Source organism: Lasioglossum baleicum, chromosome 2, assembly GCF_051020765.1.
Source record: "Lasioglossum baleicum chromosome 2, iyLasBale1, whole genome shotgun sequence".
Lineage (NCBI taxonomy): Eukaryota > Metazoa > Arthropoda > Insecta > Hymenoptera > Halictidae > Lasioglossum > Lasioglossum baleicum.
The window spans coordinates 620789-644199 of record NC_134930.1 but is presented as its reverse complement, the minus strand read 5'-3'; the positions used below and the strand labels follow the sequence as shown (position 1 = coordinate 644199).

The 23411-nt window shown below is 40.7% G+C and overlaps 2 protein-coding genes across 6 annotated transcripts in view; one reads left to right on the top strand and one right to left on the bottom strand.

Annotated features, from left to right (window-relative positions):
* Axed (BTB/POZ domain-containing protein axundead) overlaps positions 1 to 23411 on the bottom strand; it is a 315604-nt gene that overhangs the window by 177995 nt on the left and 114198 nt on the right. The gene's annotated exons all lie outside the window — the stretch shown is intronic.
* On the top strand, positions 6579 to 11618 carry LOC143219281 (uncharacterized). Of its 2 annotated transcripts, none has more exons than XM_076445298.1 (5): positions 6579 to 6971; positions 7055 to 7284; positions 7444 to 7542; positions 7628 to 7726; positions 11252 to 11618. In XM_076445298.1, exons 1-4 carry the CDS (start codon positions 6913 to 6915, stop codon positions 7717 to 7719), a joined length of 480 nt encoding a protein of 159 aa, XP_076301413.1. In that variant the 5' UTR covers positions 6579 to 6912; the 3' UTR covers positions 7720 to 7726; positions 11252 to 11618. The 2 variants fall into 2 exon arrangements, with proteins under 2 accessions (XP_076301413.1, XP_076301419.1); XM_076445304.1 differs by having other exon boundaries at positions 6581 to 6971; positions 7459 to 7542.

Below are 23411 nucleotides of genomic sequence, written 5' to 3'. Positions count from 1 at the left end.
ATTTATATTATACATATAATTTATTATGGTTAATAATCATACAAAGCGAAGAACTTTTCAGTATTTACCAATGTTCTACAGAATAAAACTTTATTATATGAGCGAATATGGATCTGAGACTACACTGAATGTATACATTGAAGCCTTGTCTAGTCAGCTACGAAAACAATTATTGCGTTCGTCTGCGTCTATGGGAGTTTTCATTTGTTTTCAACAGCCTTACGCTGTCACCTCCTGCAGTTGTCTAACACAATTTATTCGAGCCAGAACGTTTCTGTTGATATTCACACACCTGCACTTTGATTATTATTCTATTCCATTGTTATTGTTTAATTGTTGTTGTGTTTGATTTTTATTACATTTGATAGTTTTTGTCTTTTGTTTAGTATTGCTTGTTCGACTATTATTTAACATATTGTTTATTTTGGCGATTATTAACAGAAGGTTTCGTGAACTTGTCACGAGAAAAATTCCACGGATTGCCACAAATATAGAGATCCCATTAATAGGCTGCTGATATCGTCAGACCCCTTGATAATTACCAGTTTAAGGCACACTCCCACAAAACAAAGGGATTCTTACCCCAGAAGTACTACAATTGCTTGCAGTGCCTACTGCCTAAATTACATAATACAAAAGACAATAACGAAAGTTCGTCTGAATAGGATGAAGTCGACTCCGATTCTGAAAGTGAAAATTAATAGATAATGTACATGTGTATATGTATAGTATTGTTCATGAAAAGCTTGTCCAGTGTTTCTCTACATGTATTTAGTTTATTAAAAGTTTGAATATATTTATGTAAGAGACTGTGTTTACAACTTCCTTATATCATTTGAATAAAATACCCTTTCAAATAGTAATTTGCAAGAGTTAAAATACGTATTTTCGGTCAATACAACAAAAGTCATATTAAAGTAATTATAAATCACCGTATTTCGAGTAGTTTTAACAAAATACACGATAAAAAAAAAGAAACAACATCATTAAGAATTTAATGCTCCTAAATGATCGGAACGTCACACTGTGATACCGCGCCGCGCCGGGCGATTTTATATTTCTATTGAAACTTTTGTTTCTCGTTGCATGCATACAAAAATATTAAATAAATGAAGTTTCATTGTTATAATGTGCAAGTGCAACTACAACCTCCAGTTCTTTATTTGATATCTTTGTTATATTTGAGTTACACTGCAACAATGAAATGAAACAAATTTTTGCGTCCACATTAAAAATTAATTTTTACAATACTTATATATTACATCCGAGAGATATTCCAACTTGAGATATTCTGCACAACGAGTTGCAAGTGCTTTTGGATCTATATATGTTTGTGAACCATTTTTGACGAAGACGAAATTTACAAAGAGTTTTCACGTGTTTCATTGACTGATCAATTTAGAAAACCAGCTAACAAAGGATGTGCTACGTCGAACATAAATATAGATTTACAAAAATTAAGTGAAAGAAAGGATAAACGAACATCTCATTAATTAAGACTCGAGAGTTAATTATATTGAATCATAGCATAACAATAAAGCTTTATATTCATTTTGTATTTGTATTACATTTTTTAAAAGCATGTTTACTTATAAAGTGTGGCCCGTGAAACCATTTGGGTTGTCAGGCCTGGTTCATACCTACCGTACCGACATTCTCACCAAGAATACTTTGTCGTGTGTCGTGTACACAGTGTACAGTGCACAGTGTACGGAACGGGTCCGATGATACGTGTCGGTGCGGATAGTATCAATCGACCTTTAGTCGATAGTTTTTAGTCGATAGCGCTCATCACTAACCGCACTGAGTACTCTGACAGCGCACTTCGCGACACAAAACCTGCGGGACGATTCAAGGCAATATTTGAACTCTGACCATTTCGCAAGCATAAACGATAAGACCATCGTATCTCGGTTTCTCTACAATATGTAGAGTCCTTATCTGACAATGAGAACCCAGTGAAACATCGTGGACATACGGTGAACCACGGTGTGTAATATTCGGACACTTTTAAAAGCGATAGCTTTTTTACAATAATATCAGATCATACAACTTGGATTGTTCTGAAAAGTTGGAACAATTAATTTACTACATGACGAAAAAAAGGAATTTTGAAAAAATTGCAATTGTTCGGAATTACAAAGAAAATAATAAAAACTGTTGCTTACAACTTTTCTATGTAAGCCAACATTGAAAATTTAAAAACTACATTATGTAAACCTGTGTCAATTATACATACACAATGCAACATGCAAAAATCCTTAGATTTATTTCAGTTATAGCCTTTAAAAGTTTGTAGCCTATCACAACGTTGACCGATTTTCATGAATTTTTCAGGATATGTACAAATCGACATCTAGGGTAGTATACACACACACACACACACACACACACACACACACACACACACACACACACACACACACACGCACACACACGCACGCACGCACGCACGCACGCACGCACGCACGCACACACGCACGCACGCATGCACGATGTACTTTTAGAATTTTCAATATACAACCCCATAACAAGTTGTAAACAACAACGTCTACTATTTTCTTTGTATATATAATTTCTACGAATTACAATTTCTTCAAACATTTTTTTTCTCACGGCTTGTAGTAAGCTAATTGCTCCAACTTTTCAAAAAATATCCAAGTCATATAAAATCTGACATTAAAAATATATATCGTCCTTTTAAAAACACGCTTTCATTTTTCAACGAATTCACCTATTAGTAATTGTTACCTTATTTACATACACTAACGTATGTAACACGTTTTAGCTAACAAGGGAACATATTCAGTTGATACAAACCGATTTTCATGAAACTTTTGTGAGATATAGTTCTTCGAAAAATATTTGATACCTGTTTTTTTATCGGCAACCATCCACTCTGAAGGGGTGAAAACAGCCCTCAAAGTTGGGGGTGAGAACCATATTTTTTGAGATATCTCGGAAACCGGTGGTCGAAAAAATTCGATTTTTTTTAAATTGTGTGTTTTTTAATGGACAATGTAGTCGTGCAAGAAAATTTTGATAAACGTTTTTTGTTTAAACAATATATTAAAAATTTGATTTTTTTTGCAGTTTCTCGTATTTATTGTTAGTTAATTTTAATGTAAATTTTGGTGTGTGATCTTTGATCCAAAATAGGGGATACGTGTTTCAGAATTTTTTTTTGCCATTTAGAATAATTATGCATAATGAAAAATAGTCTTGTACCTGACGTGCGGAGAACGGAATTCTGGCTTGTTGTTTCGAATTATAAGCATTTAGTATAAACGTGTACAGTATTTTGAACAACGCCATTCTCGGTTATTTAAAGAACATCTTCTTTCAAGATCACCTTGATTTTTTTAAATCGAAAGACTTACTTTTTGTATCATGAATCGATAGAGTATCGAATTCTGAGTAAAAATGTATTGACCTCCATATGTCTTAAATCTAATAGTTAACGAGATATTACACTGTCCAACAAATTTCAACTTTTTAAAAGTATTTCGATTCCCACTATGCGATTCTTGTAGAGTTTTCCGCGCTGATTCCGAATCTGGTTTTAATTTTTTTCCTATACGTCCAGTTTTTGAGAAAATGGAGTTTAAAAAAAAGACATATTTTTCAACTTTAAACAAATATTGCGATGTTATTATAAAAGATATTGAATTGTTCTTTACAGCAAAAGATTCTGTAGACTTTCCCGAATACAGTGATATCCAATATTAATACATTACGATTGTTTAAACATGTTTAAACAATGATTAAAGACGGAGATGCACCACTTTTGCACCAATTTTTGCGGATATTTTCGAATTTATCTCAAAAAATAAGGGTCCAGCGAAAAATTGAACTATACCACGCGAAAGAGCAGACTTTTATCTTGAGAAACCCCCCTGTGAAGTTTGCATGGTCGACGTTTTTTTCGAACCAGAAAGCAAAATATCTTCGCGCAACATGAGTTTCCGCCAGTGGCGCTCGGGTCGAACACTTTTCGATAGTGTACATAAAATAGACGAATAACGTTAAAATATTGATTATAATCCGCAGTACTTGATTGAAAAATAGCTACAAACTTTACAATCTAACACGCTCCTCTTTATGGACAAATTTTGCACTCAAAACATCCGTTTCAGCAAAAACGGTATATGTACAGTACAAAAAGTAGAAATCTCAAGCTTTAAAATGGTTGTTTTTTCATGAAATTTGGATCAATGTTAGCAAAGTTACAGCAGTTTCAATATTGAGCGAATTTTGAACTAGCCGTGGTCGCTGAAATCGGGCATACAGCCCACTGGGGCGGGCGTCGCGTCGACCGACTGTTAACAACAAAAAAACCTTTACACAATAATTTGGAAGTAGCGTTGATCCAGGATACTGTAAAGAACGAAAATGTGCGAATTGAATTGCCACGTGTGGCGTAGCCGCTGCCTAACAATAGCAAAATGTGCGAAAATTAGTTGCTAATAGCATTGCACTGCAACGATAAAGATAAAGCCTTGAAACGCAGCTGTACTCTTTGTCAAGGTCCACCGTGTCCTTCCAATCAAACGTGCCAGAATGTGTTCTAGTCACGGATCGCACAACGCCTTCTTGTTCGCTAAATTGCGAAAGACTTCGCTGTTTAAGATATTACAATTATGTAAGCACATTTTATTAGCAACCAATCTATATAATTACGGTCAGTCAAAAAAGTCTCCGTAACACCGTAGGTAAAAATTTATTTAAAGTTGCATGATTTTGAAGGAAATGCTAATATAAACAAATCATTCTTTCGTTATTATGGTCAGAAATATAACATTAATTGAGCCGTTTATTTTGATAGTGGCCTAGGTCCATTTTAGAGAAAAATCAAGCTAGCAATTTGAATGTTTACATTCCTACGTTATCGTCTCATTCTAAGCAAATTCTAACTAAACTAATATATTTAAAATCACCAAGATTTTGTAAAGAGGAAATTAGCTGGTCGGTTAATAGAATGATACAAATTTTTACTTTGAAAGTGGCCTAAGTCCATTTGTGATATGTGTGCGCAGGGCAGAATAGAAATATTAAGTGGCTAAAAATTGTCCAAACTGTTGAACATAATGTGGAAATCATAGACCATAAATTCTTAGTATCAGAACATTCGTTTTACCGAACGACAGAGATTTTGATGTCGTAGAAATGTCATTAAAGACAAATAATTTACTGTTTGCCCCCCAAGATTATTATATAATGTTATTAAGAGAATTTCATATCAACAAGATTTTTGGGGGATGCAATTTTCAAAAGGGTAAAGTATTCTAACGGAGAAACAATAAAAATATGTTAAAAATATGCTAGATGCGTTTTTTGAGAAATGAACCATAGAATCTATAAGATATCAACGGATGAGAATGCAGAGTTTAAAGTACTGAATTTATTACCACGTCGCGTCGGGGTAGTCCAAGAAAATTCGAAAATATTGTATTGACACCACTTTACAAAAATATAAGACAAATTACAGGATATGATGGACTTTCTACGATAGTATACCACCGGAGCACAATGTAAATGAGGAGTAAATTGCTATGCAATTTATATAGCTAGAAGGTTTCCTGAATTGCAAAAATGGTGTTTTCCAAGTTTTCTAATGAAATATAAAATAAATTGAATATTGTTTTTTCAATTTGAAGCTTTTTAAATTATATCGAATGGACTTGGGCTGTTTCACGTTTTATGACAAATCTAGTTGTTAATTTTGAAAGTGGCTCAAGTCCATTCTTGGTAAGAAGACACATATTATTATTCACTTAGTAATTGCTATTATTTTAATAGGAATTGTAAATTTAACTCTCTTAGAAGGGTGCCGATCCTTAGTTGACCTTGACAACTTTTCGATGGTCACGCCAGAAACGAAAGAGCGGCCGCTAGTAGAACCTAAGTAATAAGATTTTCGTCCAGTAGAGGAGCTGGGTACATTGTCTGCAGTCACTGCATCAGTAAATGTTGCCGGTAAGTCAGGAGCAAGCGTGACGTCACACAGTGTCGGTGTTCTCGAGTGAGAGTGCGTGGCACACCCTCGCCACTCGGGCAGCGTGTACGTGTGCCTAGCCGGATCGCAAGGGTTCGGTTTTAGTCTAATCACGTCTCGCTAATGCACATTTGGAGCCCCTACTTATTGTTAGTCAGAATCGCTAGATAAAAGATCAATCTACTGCGCATGCTGTCTAAGATGGCCTACTTTTACATTTTCGAGGCATAATTTTAATTATTCGGCAGCATGATGTCTTTTCGGAAGGCTCTGCAAGCAGGCTTGACTTTGACCAGCCGTACCGCGCGGCGCACTCACACAGTAACCGCTCGGGCAGCGTGTACGTGTGCCTAGGCGGATCGCAAGGTTTCGGGAAGCTTCAAATCATTTTTCGTCCTTCGCCGCCTCCTGCACTAGGTATACTATATCTGTATCTATACCATGCAATACCTTCCTATACCTGGTATAGCATAGAGCAGTATAAGGGTCGTTACGGGGCAGTGCTGCCAGATGAGGGGAATCACGCCGATATGAGGTACCCCCTCTCTGATGACCAGAGTAATATATGACACGTTGCGCATGTGCGACGGGGATTGAGTGAGGCAAATGCACTGATATATATACTATGGATTGGAGATGCTTGAAACAACATGAAGAAGCCTTTGGCATGCAGCGCCACGATCGAGACTCAAATGTACTATGTACTTCCCTTCACCCCGCGATCACCCGCGGAGCTCATCGTTTTGCCTCACTTCACCTCACTTTGCCACGCACCACGCCACTTCACGCCATCAACACCAATGATGCCGACGCCGACGCCGACACGAGTACATATATTGGAGTATATGTAACGCTTGGTAACGCTCAGTATTAAAAAGTGTTTGTAATTGCAGTATTTATACAAACATATTTTCAAAATGAAGTGCGTATTTTGTGGTATTTTGAACCACAATAACAAAAATGTGTCCTTACACAAGTACGTCAAGATAACATAACTTCTTATCAATTTTCAATAGTTTTAATATATTTTTGTTCTAATTTTCATACGATTATGCGTAGATTTCCACGAGACGAACCACAACATAAAGAGTGGTTGAAACTAATTGGTTTGGATGGACTAAGTGTTCGAGACAATACTCGATTGTGTTCAAATCATTTTACAAAAGACTGTTTTATAGAGCACCACTGTAACCGGAGATCTTTGAAACCAGGAAGTGTGCCTACAATTTTTAAAAGAGAGGCAAGGTTTCAAAAACAACAGGCCGTTTCGGTTGAAACAAATTTTACAGGTAAAAAAGTATTTCATCATTCATAAAAGTTATTAAAACTATGTATCCGTTATAAAAGTATACATATAGAAGTTAATAGTTAATGTATTTGAATGTTTTTTCTTTTACAAATTTTTCTTTCTGCTTTAAATGTAAATACTATTATTGATATATCCAAAGTTATATCTTTTTCAGATAAAGCTCAAGATGTGGCTACAATGTCTAAAAAAGAAAACGATGAACCGCGGAGGAATATTTTGATTGAAATTAATTCTATAGGTAAGAAAGAGTGTCTATGTTGACAAAAGGTACAAATGAAAATTGCTTTACACCTCTACATTAGCTTATGCAATGAATATTTCAGATAATGACACTGGGCCAGCCTCAATAACTGAACAAATCCCTGAGGCAAGCACAATAGTGGGATACAGTGAGTTGATACCTACAACGAGCTAAGATATCCGTAAGTTGAAATAAGTTTCAAATACACTATTTAAGTTAATTATATATAGTATGAAAAGAAAATTTGTAGATTTATTATTGAGATATTGAAAGTGGTATGAAATGTTAATGTTCATGAACTAAAATCTCTGTGTACAGTAAGTACTGAGCATTATTTCTCACTAGCTTTTGCCCGCGGCTTCGCTCGCACAGAAAACCGTTTAATGCCCTCGGAAATTAATATTGTTTCTCCATATAAAACCTTCTAACCCCCCATTCACCCCTATAGAGTTTTAATTTTATGTCATGCCGCAATCTTAGATTTCAAAACCCCTTTTCACCCCCTTAAGGGATCAATTTTTTAAAATGCCGAAATAGGTGTTTGATTAATTATATCAAAGAGCATTAAGACCAAGTACGAAGTAAATCCGACCACGAACAAAATATTCCTCATACAAACGTTGCAATCCCTTTTCACCCCCCTAGGGGTTCAATTTTTTAAAATGCCGAAATAGGTGTTTGATTAATTATATCAAAGAGCATTAAGACCAAGTATGAAGTAAATCGGACCACGAACAAAATATTCCTCATACAAACGTTGCAACCCCTTTTCACCCCCTTGGGGATTGAATTTCGAAATATCCTTTCTTATCCCTTGTATAGATCATAAAGGAAACCTCTGTGCAAAATTTCAGCTTTCTAAGTCCAAGGGTTTAGCCTGGGCGTTGATAGGTGAGTCAGGACTTCGCTTTTATATACAGGGTGTCCCAAAATTCGTGAAAATCCCGAAAGGGGGTGGTCCCTGAGACCATTCCAAGAGACATTTTCCTTTGCACCAATGTCAACTGCGGCTTTGTTTAGGAGTTATTAACGAAAAACACGGACCAATCAGAGCGCGTCCTGGCCCGGCGCGCCACGCCGCGCCAGCAAGCGAGTGTCGGTGGTACGCCGCGACATCGCAACGAACAAGAGTTTCTCGATAATGTGAACCCTCTCCGATTTTGATGATCTTTGGATATGTTGTCAAGACCATGATTCTGAACAACATTTCTCTTTAGACTTTTTGGCGATCGGCTTTAGTTTACGAGATAATCGTAAAAAAAGAGAAGAAGCAGAAACTGATTGAATTAAAAACTCACGTATTCAGCCGTAAATCCATTTGCTGCTTCGAAATGTGTGTCACTGGGTCACTCGGTGACGAACTGCACAGATGTCTTCAGGTACACGGCAGTACCGAAAGCCAAGGGACGTACGGCCAGGTCGACGAGCTGCACAGCCGGTGGTAGAAGGCCTAAGGGATGCGCGGTCAAGTCGACGATCCAGAATTTCACTTTCACTTTCGAATCGATAAATAATTCGTATGTTTATTTTACACAGATGCCTTGAAATTTTTCCACACTCACAATCACTGTTCACATTTGTCAACACATAGTTATGCACTAATAATAATTGCCATATCCCTCGTACTGCTGCACAAATCACAACAATCAGGTAATGCAATCACTAGACTGCGGATTTCATGCATTTGTACCAAACATGAGTAGGTGCATTTTAATACAGTAGAGAGATTAAAATAATTTCAAAACACCAATGTATTATTTTCAAATTCTTAAAATGATCACAGTAAGAATCAAATATCTGTCTGGCTCCTGTCCCTTGTAATAGCGGCAGCCCACATTCATTTTGCATAAAGATTCGCAGTCTAGTGATTAGTTTAAATATCACAGTCAAAAAAACAGCTAATACATAGCAACCGTTAGCTTTGAATTTACAAGTCTTTGGAGATGTTCTCTCTACCGCGGCTCGAACGACACTGATTTTCCGCAAGATTTTTCTAAAGAATTTAGGAAGGGCATTTAGAGTGTCGAAATTCGAAATGCATGCTGTAGTACGAGAACGACGGGACGGTTGGACGAAAAACAGGATACGAGAAGGACCGCTTTAAGACTTATGGCAATCACATGTTTAGGTTTTCCTGTAGATTGGTACGCAGAGTCGATGGGTAACCGTTCGAAAACGTCGTCTGTCTTTCTTTTAGAAAGTTTCTTAAGGAAGGTATAGGACAATAGGGATGCTACGCTGACCTGACATTTTTACCCCTTGCTGGGTAAAAGGACGGATGACGTTTTCGAACAGTTACCCATCGACTCTACGTACCAACCTGCAGGAAAAACTAAACATGTGTTTGCCACAAAGCTTACAGCGGTCCTTCCCGCATTCTGTTTTTCGTCTAACCGTCCCGTCGTTCTCGTGTTACAGCGTGCATTTCGAATTTCGACACTCTAAATGCCCTTCCTAAATTCTTTAGAAAAATCTTGAGGAAAATCAGTGTCGTTCGAGCCGCGGTAGAGAGAACATCTCCAAAGACTTGTCAATTCAAAGCTAACGGTTGCTATTAGCTGTGTTTTTGATAGTGATATTTAAACTAATCACTAGACTGCGAATCTTTATGCAAAATGAATGTTGGCTGCCGCTATTACAAGGGACAGGGGAGCCAGACAGATATTTGATTCTTACTGTGATCATTTTAAGAAGTTGAAAATAATACTATGGTGCTTTGAAATTATTTTAATCTCTCTACTGTATTAAAATGCACCTACTCATATTTGCTACAAATGCATGAAATCCGCAGTCTAGTGATTGCATTACCTGATTGTTGTGATTTGTGCAGCAGTACAAGGGATATGGCAATTATTATTAGTGCATAACTATGTGTTGACAAATGTGAACAGTGATTGTGAGTGTGGAAAAATTTCAAGGCATCTGTGTAAAATAAACATACGAATTATTTATCGATTCGAAAGTGAAAGTGAAATTCTGGATCGTCGACTTGACCGCGCATCCCTTAGGCCTTCTACCACCGGCTGTGCAGCTCGTCGACCTGGCCGTACGTCCCTTGGCTTTCGGTACTGCCGTGTACCTGAAGACATCTGTGCAGTTCGTCACCGAGTGACCCAGTGACACACATTTCGAAGCAGCAAATGGATTTACGGCTGAATACGTGAGTTTTTAATTCAATCAGTTTCTGCTTCTTCTCTTTTTTTACGATTATCTCGTAAATTAAAGCCGATTGCCAAAAAGTCTAAAGAGAAATGTTGTTCAGAATCATGGTCTTGACAACGTATCCAAAGCGCATCGAAATCGGAGAGGAGATAGTTCAGATAGTACATCGATCGATTTACAATTTCAAGTTACTTATCTCGTAAACTAAAGCCGATCGCCAAAAAGTCTAAAGAGAAATGTTGTTCAGAATCATGGTCTTGACAACATATCCAAAGATCATCAAAATCGGAGAGGGTTCACATTATCGAGAAACTCTTGTTCGTTGCGATGTCGCGGCGTACCACCGACACTCGCTTGCTGGCGCGGCGTGGCGCGCCGGGCCAGGGCGCGCTCTGATTGGTCCGTGTTTTTCGTTAATAACTCCTAAACAAAGCCGCAGTTGACATTGGTGCAAAGGAAAATGTCTCTTGGAATGGTCTCAGGGACCACCCCCTTTCGGGATTTTCACGAATTTTGGGACACCCTGTATATAGATAGATTGCAGTTAGCCAAGAGGAATGTTTTTCACCAACCAAAACACACGTCTCAAAGAAGACAAAATATGAATGTGTAACAGCACGTGATATTCTTTGCCACGACCACCACTATGAGGACACTCCACGAACTATGAAGAGGAAATTAAACATTTTACGAAAAAAATTGGACACAACAACAAAAGAAAACAGAGTGTTAAAACAATCAGTACGGCGCCGTCTTAAAAAAAAGGTGAACTCCTTGCAGGATATAGTGAAAGCACTACGGCATGAAAAATTATTGCCTGATGATGCCTACTATGATCTATCTGCGCATGAAGACGTTTCTTTAGAATTATTTAACCGCATTGTCGCGAATAGGAAGAACAGAGGTAAACTTTCCAGCTGTTCTAGCAGCTCGGGTTTTTCAGCAGGTTGTTGAAAATCATGAGCTATTCCCCGAGCTGGAAAATCATAATATTGAAATGTTGAGCGCCGAAGAATTTATAAGCCACTCAAATAAACTTATTAAAATTATTATTTCAAGTTACATAGAATTGCGCTTGTATGCAGAAACTAAAAAGTATGCGCTTTCGATTACCGGGACGAATATGCGACATTTCCTAACGCGGTCAATAGTTTGGGCTCATCAATAGTTTGGGCTCATCAATGAAGCTAGAGTATTCTTTTAAGGCTATATATGTATATAACAACGACCTTGCGACAATTTCCTTTTGTATATAATACGTTTTTGCTTATATGGTATTATTTTAAGATATTAAATAGCTTTTACACTGTATTACACTTTGCACTGTAAGTACAAAAGCAAGCGTATGTATGCATGATATTTATTTTTCTGCTTCTGGGTGCTTCTTTTTTTTAAATTTGAATTACCTTCTTCGTGTGCTTTACATATTCTTTTTATGTGTGGCATGGTTTATATTGGAATATTAAAGACTTAATTGCAATTAAAATTCTTGATTCTCTAGAATTCTTTCCTCACCACGGATGCGAGTATGGAATCGTCCTATTCATGATTTTTTGGATAAATGCGACTGACTTGGACTCACATGGATTCCCAAAATAATTGTTTTTGTAGAAGTCAGATTTATTTGTATATTTCATTGTAAAATTAATAAATTTATTTTAGTATTATTATGAATTTAATTTCATTTAATGCTCCTCCTACATCTCCTTTATCCCAAACAAAATAAAGCAAAAGACAAAAATTTACAACTATTTCAAATTCACTTTTTGCGAACTTCATTAATCGTAACTTAGTTTGTTTAATATTACATTTATATATTATATTTGTATCATTATTTTCATGAATTTCATTTGCTCTGATTAACTTTTCTGAATTTCAATCATCACACAAGCAATTCGTAATACATGATTGTACTATATTATGTACATACATAATATAATAATACATTATATCTTTAGTTGTAAGGAAAAACGCCGCATGTCTTACAATTTCAAAGAATTGCGGGGCTTTTGTGAACCATATTTTTCAAGCTTCGAGCTGTTTCCTTTAGTACATTTGCTCTTCGATCGTGGCGCTTGCATCCAAAGTCCTTTTCAACTCGTTTCAACCGCTGTACGGCTGGCTTATGGGAATCTCGTATCCATAGTATACATATATGTATATCAGTGGGCAAATGGGAGACACGTTGCGCGTGCGCGATGAGGACGCAACAATGACATGACATTTCGCAGGTTTTAGGTTATTGCCGCGTAAAATTCACCCATTTACTTATTTCACATACTATGTAATTATTGATCCCTTTATGTCTATGTTGTGAGTTGTATTTCTTTAAAATGTAACGTTACAAATAAAACATAATTTGTCAATTTATCGTGTAGAAGAAAAATGAGTGAATTTATTATCCCAGTCTCTTTTATGCAACTATTTTTGAGGAGCGTATGAGGGTTAACAATGTTCAAATACATATATTATGATTTATTGATTTTACTGGAATGTAACTCAGTACTACATAAATACATACAGATTTCCAGATTTTTCAATTGAACATATAGTAAGCATTCATACTTCGCTTCACGACTGAAACTCCCACATGTTACAATTAATTTTATTTATAATAAAGAATGATTACAGTCTCTATTTAGAACGATCCACATGATTCATTTCATTAAGTAGGTACATGTACATAATAGGTACGATACGATACGCGGCAATAACCTAAAACCTGCGAAATGTCAGTCGTTGTTGCGTCTCCATCGCGCACAATCGCGCACGCGCAACGTGTCTCCCATTCGCCCCATTCAATCCGCGGCAGTGTTCCGATTGAACCCACCGTAACTCGCGCATGCGCGGCCAAGACAGTAGCGTATCTACAATGACGGAGCAGAGCGGCCAGGGCCCTGATGCCTTGAGGCAGTTATATTGGCGGGAATGTACCGGTGTTATTAGCGGGACGACTGATGGACGAGAGACGTGACGCGGAATGTTAATATTTTATTATACATTGACAGTTAATAGTGAAGAAAGACTTTGTAAAAGTCTGTGGGGTGCTCAAGCTACCCGATTTCATCGAAATAGTTACGTTACTGAGGCTGAAATTGCCGCGCATGCGCGAGTTACGGTGGGTTCAATCGGAACACTGATCCTCGGTTAGATAGCGATGGAATAGGATAGTGGAAGGGGGAAAGGAGGAGAGTACCTCGTCTCCGTCTGGAGACGATGTGGCAGCACTGTTACGGGGAGCGAGACGCGCGGGAAGCACGAACACTGGTTGAACAATGCTGGCGTTGCCGACAACTGCTGCAAACCATTTCTCGTCCTCCGCTGCATCCTCCGCCGTATCTTCCGCCACATTATGAATTGTTGTTATTATTCTATACATTATGAAAATTGGTGCAATTATTTTAACAATAAATTATTAGATTTGTAACGTTCCGATTTCGTAGATGCCCTGTAGCTTAGGAGTGAACAGGGTTCGCAGGTGGATAAATAAGGTGGAGACGAAATCGGATAACTGTGAACTAAACTTTTATTCCGCGAAGTGCGGTACCAAACGTAAATACAAAGGAACTTTCCCTGCAGGTCGGCAAGTCCGACCGCGTAACAATATTTAACTAACTACGGTGTCCGGTTAGCGGGCCGGTGGTTATGAAGGATCCTCAATCGCGTCAGCGGAGGCCACGGTGTCGGTCTAGATGATGACAGAAAGAATATATTGTGAGCGCGGAGTGACTAATGAAACGATCAGGCGGACGGTGGTACGCGAGTGTCCGGATACAGGTAACGTCGGCGCGGCGGACAATGTCGGTCGACCGGTATCACGACGTCGCGGCGCGGTGTTTCGTGATTTCGCGCTGGAGGGTAGGATGGTGACGGGAGGCGGTCAGAGGTCACCGACTGACGCAGCGCGGGCGCCGCGGCGCTCCTCCAGAAGCACCTGAAGGACGAGCCACGGATCGTACGTACCTCAGAGGCACCTGAGGGGTTCGTACTCGCCGTTACCACTCCAGGCCGCGAGGTCAAACCGCAGAGGTTCGACTAGCGAAGAAGGTCGGAGGCCAGTCGCCTCAGGCCGGTCGGACGGAGAGCCGAGTGGTGCAGCAACCCTCACACAGAAGCACCTGAGTGATGAGTTACCGTCGCACGCGCCTTAGAAGCACCTAAGGGTATTCGTGCCCACCACGTCGACGCGACGGCTCCGACCCGGTCCAAGGCGGTGGCACGGCGGTCTCCGGTCGCCGGGGGTGTGGAGGGGAGTCACCTGTGTGAGCTCGTGATTCCAGCCTGCGTTCTGGACGGATGGTTCCTCAGCTCTGAAAAGTGCTGGACGATCCGGTGTTCACGTGAGCGTCTCCGGGCAGACTCCGCTCGTTCGGTATTCCGACGCGACTTATATAGCGCCCGAAAGCGCGGACCATGGAGAGTGCCGCTCTCGGTCGAGCGGCCGAGCCGCTCTCTGATTGGCGCGCGTTTGTGTCGCTGGAGTTTATAAATACAAGTCGCCGTCGTTCGCTCCTTATTTATGCGGCGCTCGCGACGAGGTACGGCTCGTCGCAGATTGGAACGAAAGTTCGTAGCGTTTTTACATAAAAATTTAAAGATGATATTAAGATATTCATGTATTCATAGGATCATTGAATAACAAATACATTATAAAAACTGATTTATTTATTAATAGTATATTTAAATATATATACATATATGGTTTGTACGCGCGCCGGGGAATCTCAGGGGAATGCAAGTGCACATTTTATATATAATTTATAATTTATTATAATTTATTGTAAAAGTAAAAATTATACGGGCCGCCTCCTCGGCCTCCGCCGCGCTGCGCCCTGCCCCGCGTCCTATCAACTCTTTGAAGACTTCCTTCCGTGCCTGTCTCCTTAGTATTTACTGCAACATCTAAAAAAAATTAATGATAATAAACATACCATAGGAGGCCTAGTTGGGACCAGGGATTGAAAACTGTTATGATATCGGTTCCGATTCTCGAAACAGTTATGGAGAATCTAAATGGTGTTGTAACTGTTACGAGTATATCGGTTCTGGCTTACACATGTAAATATCGGTTACGCGGGTAACAGTTTTGGAGAACCGATATTATTTCGGTTTTATAATTGTTAATTTTCGGTTCTGGATGTCGATTCCCGGTTTCGGTTCTGTATTCTGTATTGTGTTCGGCCTTATACATATGTATATTCATTATTCAAGTAGTTCTTTATTGTTATTCATAATTTAATAATTTTCAAATTAGTAAATTTTTATAATTCGTCTCTACATGCATTATTTGAATTATCATCTGAATAACAATTTATTGTTGAAACAATAGTTTAAAGAAATCAATTTTCATAATGTATAGTTTGTTTCTATATTCATTGTTTAAATTACCATTTCCATAATAATGTTTACTTAAACAATTGTTTTAACAACAAATTATTATTGGAATAATAATTCAATTAATGCATGTAGAGACAAATTATAAAAATTTATTCATTTAAAAATTGTTTAAATTATGAATAACAATAAAGAACTACTTGAATAATGAATATATAAGGCCGAACACAATACAGAATACAGACCCGAAACCGGAACCGACATCCAGAACCGAAATTTAACAATTATAAAACCGAAATAATATCGGTTCTCCAAAACCGTTACCGCGTAACCGATATTTACATATGTAAGCCAGAACCGATATACTCGTAACATTTACAACACCATTTAGATTCTTCATAACTGTTTCGAGAACCGGAACCGATATCATAACAGTTTTCAATCCCAGGTCCCAACTAGGCATCCTATGTTATTTTCATTATCATTAATTTTTATTATGTTGCAGAAAATACTAAGGAGACAGGCACGGAAGGAAGTCTTCAAAAAGTTGATGGGACACGGCCGAGGAGCGCCGTACCATTTTTATTTCTACCAATAATAATAAATAAAAAGACAAATTATAAAATGTGTATATTTCAATTTCCTCTGCGCGAGTACAAAATATATATTTAAATACTTATATTATTATTAAATAAATCAATTTCTCTAATGTACATGTTATTCTTTAAGCGTATGAATAAATATCTTAATTTTATCTTTGAATTTTTATTTAAAAACGCTACGAACTTTCGTTCCAACCTAATAATTTATTGTTAAATTAATTGTTTCAATTTTTACAATATGTAGGATAATAATAATAATGCGGCGGAAGATACGGCGGAGGATGCGGCGGAGGACGAGAAATGGTTTGAAGCTTCCCGAAACCTTGCGATCCGCCTAGGCACACGTACACGCTGCCCGAGCGGTTACTGTGTGAGTGCGCCGCGCGGTACGGCTGATCAAAGTCAAGCCTGCTTGCAGAGCCTTCCGAACAGACATCTTGCTGCCGAATAACTAAAATTATGCCTCGAAAACGTAAAAGTAGGCCATCTTAGACAGCATGCGCAGTAGATTGATCTTTTATCTAGCGATTGATACTACGTAGGGGTTCCAAATGTGTATAATAGAGAAATGGTTGGTCAGATACCGAATTCTTGCGGTTCGCCTAGGCTCACGTACATGCTACCCGAGCGGTAAGTGTGTGCCACACTCTCTCCCTGAAGCACACTGACGCAGCATCTTCATGAGCCGTATAGTGACGTCACGTTTACGTATGAAGCCTAAGTTACCGGCAACATGCTTTTTCTCGCCTCTGTTTTACCGATACAGCAGAAACAGATATTAGCGCCCCGTAGCGAAAAATGCCGGACCTATACTTATATCCACCCCTTCGTTTAGGGGTATGTTTCGGTTTTAGTAAAAGTGTGTGTTTAAACACGTATGGTTTAACATAATAAACGTTGCATTGGCATTCTATGTGTCCCCGCTACTGCGCATGCTGTATGCTTTTTCTATAAGAACCCTAAATTTCTCGATATTTAAGAAAATGTATGTGTCTTGACAGTGGCAGCATAGTCGCGCCGCCCAATTTTTGTCGAACTCCGCTACATGCTGCCGAATAATTAAAATTACGCTTCGAAAACGCAAAAGAAGGCCATCTTAGACAGCATGCGCAGTAGATTGATCTTTTATCTAGCGACTGTGATTACGTAGGGGCTCCAAATGTGCATTAGCGAGACGTGATTAGACTAGAACCGGACCCTTGCAATCCTCGTGTACGTATACAGGGTGTCCCAGAACAAGTGTCGTTCCTTGAAATGGGAGGTTCCTGAGACCATTCTAAGAGACATTTTCCTTTGCACCAATGTCAACTACGGCTTTGTTTAGGAGTTATTAACGAAAAACACGGACCAATCAGAGCGCGCCCTGGGCCGCCGCGCCGCGCCGCGTCACGCCTTGCCGGCAAGCGAGTGTCGGTGGTACGCCGCGCGCGCCGTGACATCGCAACGAACAAGAGTTTCTCGATTATGTGAATGCTCTCCGATTTCAATGAGCTTTGGATATGTGGTCAAGATCATTATTCTGAACAACATTTCTCTTTAGACTTTTTGGCTGTAGGCTTTAGTTTACGAGATTATCGCGAGAAACTTTACTTGTAAATCCATGGGATCGATGTACTACTAGCTTCTATCCGATTTCAATGAGCTTTGGATATGTGGTCAAGACCATTATTCTGAACAACATTTCTCTTTAGACTTTTTGGCTGTAGGCTTTAGTTTACGAGATTATCGCGAGAAGCTTTACTTGTAAATTCATTATGGGTGTTCATGATAGCGGACACGGCCTGCTAATGTTTCCGAAACTAAAGCCGACCGTCAACCATTTCAAAGGAAAAAGATATTTAAAACGTCGAGTTTTATAACATTATTTAAAGGTCATTGAAATCGATGAAGACCCGGATCATCCTTACCCGACTTACGGCAACTTTACCCGAACGAGAAAAGAGGCACAGAAACTGATTGTTTTAAAAACTTACTTATTCAGCCGTAAATTTATTTGCTGCTTCGAAATGTGTGTCAATGGGTCATCACGGTGACGAACTGCACAGGTGTCTTCAGGTATACGACAGTACCGCAATCCAAGGGGCGTACAGCCAAGTCAACGAACTGCACACCTGGTGGTAGATAGCAGGTATACGACACCCTGACGGATACGCGGTCAACGATCTGGACTTTTCACTTTCACTTTCAAATCGATAAATAAATCACATGTTTTTTTCACACAGATGCACTAAGAACAAAGTCAAATCCAAGGGCTGCAAATGGAGGGCAGCACGGCAAGTGCGTCCAGGTCAACGCACCTGTCACTTCAGCACGTACCAGGTAGTTCCTACGTTATTCCTGTGTTAAATATTTGGGGCCCTGAAAAGGGCCGGTTACAATTGGACTCAACGCCTTAATTGTTCGAAATGTCCTCCGTTTTGTTCAATGCATAATCTCGCTCGCCGGATCGTCTCCCGCATGACGCCGCAAAGGGTGGCCGGCGTTATGTTCGCGATGTCACCGTGAAGTCGTGCCACCATCTCCTCAGGCGTGGTTAACGGGCGCTTGTAGACCTTATTCTGTGAAATGATATTTAGAAAAGAAAAACAACACGTAAGTATACACGTATACGATAACGATTAAAAAATACCCGAAGAAATAAATGAAAATTGAAATTACCTTCAAGTAGCCCCAGAGGAAAAAATCCAGCGGATTGAGATCAGGTGACCGTGGGGGCCACGCAACAGGACCACCACGGCCGATCCACCTGTCCTGGAAGGCTTCATTCAAATGGGCGCGGACATTTGCGGCGTAATGCGCTGGCGCACCGTCCATTTGAAAATACATGTTCTGCCGGATCGCATAAGGAACATCGTCCATGAGATCCGGCAGAGCATGTTCTAAAAATGTCAGAAACGCCGAGCCGTTCAGTCTATCAGGTTCTCCGCTTCCGCGGAGACGAGGATCCCTGTTTTCTATCGTGGAGGAAAGGCAAGAGACACACTGTTGCACTTTCAACTCCTGCAACACATGTGGCTTTTTAGAATCTTTCTTTATCCTCAGTTTTCCTTCGTGATGGGGATATTCGGGCGTGTTCGCAGCTTTTTTGGGAAGCTGCAGTCAGTCGAAGTCTCTGACGCATCATGCGCAGTTCGCAAGAAAATTTTCATATCATTCTCGCTTACGGCCGCTGCAGGAGCAATGCTGATGCCATGTTCAGGTGTGTATCAGGCGAGAGCGTCCACACATCCGAGTCTCGTCACCGAATTACATCCGGCGTTTGGCGAACCGGTTATATTCGAGGGGGTGTTTCGATCGCCCTAGACCGGACACCGGAAGAGGAAGAACAACGAGATCCATGCGGAATGTGGATCGTGTCCGAGAAATGGTGGAAGAGGATGGCACCGTAAGCGTGCGCGACGTCAGTCGCCAAACAGGGTAAGTCAAAGTACACCGCTATGATATTTCATTAAAGCGAAAAAAAATGTTATTTAAATAATGTTGTTGTTCTACACAGTATCAGCCGGTCGAGTGTCCACAGAATTTTGAGGGACGAATCGATGCACCCATACAAATTTGTGCGGGTGCAAGAATTGCTACCAGCGGATTTCAACCGGCGGCTTGAGTATTGCAGGTGGCTGTTGGATGAAGTGTCACGAAATCCGGCGTTCCTCCCGTGCATATTGTGGACCGACGAATCACTCTTCACAAGAGAAGGGTGCTTCAACGGCCACAATTTGCATATGTGGAGCGTCGAGAATCCGATGGCAGTTCGGCAACGCGCATCACAGACCCGCTGGTCGGTCAACTTATGGGCCGGTATTTGTGGCGAGCATGTTATCGGGCCGTACATGCTACCTGATAGACTGAACGGCCCGGCGTTTCTGACATTTTTAGAACATGCTCTGCCGGATCTCATGGACGATGTTCCTTATGCGATCCGGCAGAACATGTATTTTCAAATGGACGGTGCGCCAGCGCATTACGCCGCAAATGTCCGCGCCCATTTGAATGAAGCCTTCCAGGACAGGTGGATCGGCCGTGGTGGTCCTGTTGCGTGGCCCCCACGGTCACCTGATCTCAATCCGCTGGATTTTTTCCTCTGGGGCTACTTGAAGGTAATTTCAATTTTCATTTATTTCTTCGGGTATTTTTTAATCGTTATCGTATACGTGTATACTTACGTGTTGTTTTTCTTTTATAAATATCATTTCACAGGATAAGGTCTACAAGCGCCCGTTAACCACGCCTGAGGAGATGGTGGCACGACTTCACGGTGACATCGCGAACATAACGCCGGCCACCCTTTGCGGCGTCATGCGGGAGACGATCCGGCGAGCGAGATTATGCATTGAACAAAACGGAGGACATTTCGAACAATTAAGGCGTTGAGTCCAATTGTAACCGGCCCTTTTCAGGGCCCCAAATATTTAACACAGGAATAACGTAGGAACTACCTGGTACGTGCTGAAGTGACAGGTGCGTTGACCTGGACGCACTTGCCGTGCTGCCCTCCATTTGCAGCCCTTGGATTTGACTTTGTTCTTAGTGCATCTGTGTGAAAAAAACATGTGATTTATTTATCGATTTGAAAGTGAAAGTGAAAAGTCCAGATCGTTGACCGCGTATCCGACAGGGTGTCGTATACCTGCTATCTACCACCAGGTGTGCAGTTCGTTGACTTGGCTGTACGCCCCTTGGATTGCGGTACTGTCGTATACCTGAAGACACCTGTGCAGTTCGTCACCGTGATGACCCATTGACACACATTTCGAAGCAGCAAATGGATTTACGGCTGAATAAGTAAGTTTTTAAAACACTCAGTTTCTGTGCCTCTTTTCTCGTTCGGGTAAAGTTGCCGTAAGTCGGGTAAGGATGATCCGGGTCTTCATCGATTTCAATGACCTTTAAATAATGTTATAAAACTCGAAGTTTTAAATATCTTTTTCCTCTGAAATGGTTGACGGTCGGCTTTAGTATCGAAGACATTAGCAGGCCGTGTCCGCTATCATGAACACCCATAATGAATTTACAAGTAAAGCTTCTCGCGATAATCTCGTAAACTAAAGCCTACAGCCAAAAAGTCTAAAGAGAAATGTTGTTCAGAATAATGGTCTTGACCACATATCCAAAGCTCATTGAAATCGGATAGAAGCTAGTAGTAGATCGATCCCATGGATTTACAAGTAAAGTTTCTCGCGATCATCTCGTAAACTAAAGCCTACAGCCAAAAAGTCTAAAGAGAAATGTTGTTCAGAATAATGATCTTGACCACATATCCAAAGCTCATTGAAATCGGAGAGCATTCACATAATCGAGAAACCTTTGGTCGTTGCGATGTCACGGCGTACCACCGACACTCGCTTGCCGGCAAGGCGCGACGCGGCGCGGCGGCCCAGGGCGCACTCTGATTGGTCCGTGTTTTTCGTTAATAACTCCTAAACAAAGCCGCAGTTGACATTGGTGCATAGGAAAATGTCTCATAGAATGGTCTCAGGAACCTCCCATTTCAAGGAACGACACTTGTTCTGGGACACCCTGTATAGTGTCTAGCGGTGTGTGAGGGTGCCACCACACTCTCGCTCGAGCCGGACCCACACCTTTAAGGAGTGTGATACATTGATATCCTGTAGGTATATTTTTAGATTCATTGAAACGCAAACTCTTAGATATCTCAATTTAAACTTTAATGGACTTGTAACAGACCTACGTAAAGTAGAACTGTTACGAACAAACCCCTGTCAATCCTCCACCGGTTGTACACGACGATGCGAACCGAGTAACGTACCACCGGCTTCCTGTCAACACAACAACACCGCCTGTACCGCACGCACCCCGTACCTAGACCCGTAGTCCAACGGAATCCAAAATCAAATTTCGAAAACGATCATAAGAAGGTATACGTCACCACCAAAATACCGCACCGCACCACCATCCCTTACCACCAAACCATACCTATAAAAGCCGTCGCGAACAGATCAGAATGACCTGAGTCTACCTGTAGTCATCCAGGAATCACCTCGTGCGATATTTCAGTGCTGTGAGTATACTACCTGTAACCGTCGTCCACGTATTCACCGTCGACTCCGAGTCGTTCACCGTGCGAACCTCCTGGTTATCGGCATCCTGGTTCCGCTGGTGCGAGCCGTGCTCCACCTCGAAACAACCGGTGCGTCACCGGTCACTTTCGCTAGGCGCGTCGCCTCTGAGAGCCGACGAACAAGAAGTGGTGCGTCACCCTTTGACTTCGTCGGAGAACCTCCTGTCCAGTTCTCCTGCACCTCCGCTGGTGCGAGCTGTGCTCCACCTCGAACATACCCGGTGCGTCACCGGTAAATTCCGTGAGGCGCGTCGCCCACGGAAGCGGCTGAACTAGAAGTGGTGCGTTACCCTTTGACGTCGCCTAAGAACCGCCTAGAACGTCACCCTCGTGAGGCGAGTCGCCCACGAGGCCGGTCAAGCGAGACAAGTGTGTTACCTTGGTCGAACTCACCGAACGACTGTCCGAAGGTACTTCGATGACCAGTGTGTCACTGACATCGAAGAACCACGAAAGCACGGCCTAGGTAGGGAGATCACGGCGATAGTCGTGATCTAACTCTGCTCCTGTCCAGTTTACACGCGTCCTACACCCTTTACAGGTTCAGGTAGCACACACACACGGTCGAACGTTTTACATCACGGGCACCGTAACACTGAAACCGCGCACCGTATCAAACAAATCCGGAAGACAGCGAGCAGAGTTATATTTACACGTATTCAACTCGTTCGTGATTTTACCCCGTACCG

Bases quoted from the DNA above. Each gene is read 5' to 3' on its own strand.
- LOC143219281 (XM_076445298.1), top strand. From the start codon at position 6,913: ATGAAGTGCGTATTTTGTGGTATTTTGAACCACAATAACAAAAATGTG. The intron at 7,285-7,443 runs GTAAAAAAGTAT...ATATATCCAAAG, and splicing joins GGTTGAAACAAATTTTACAG to TTATATCTTTTTCAGATAAA. The intron at 7,543-7,627 runs GTAAGAAAGAGT...TGAATATTTCAG, and splicing joins GATTGAAATTAATTCTATAG to ATAATGACACTGGGCCAGCC.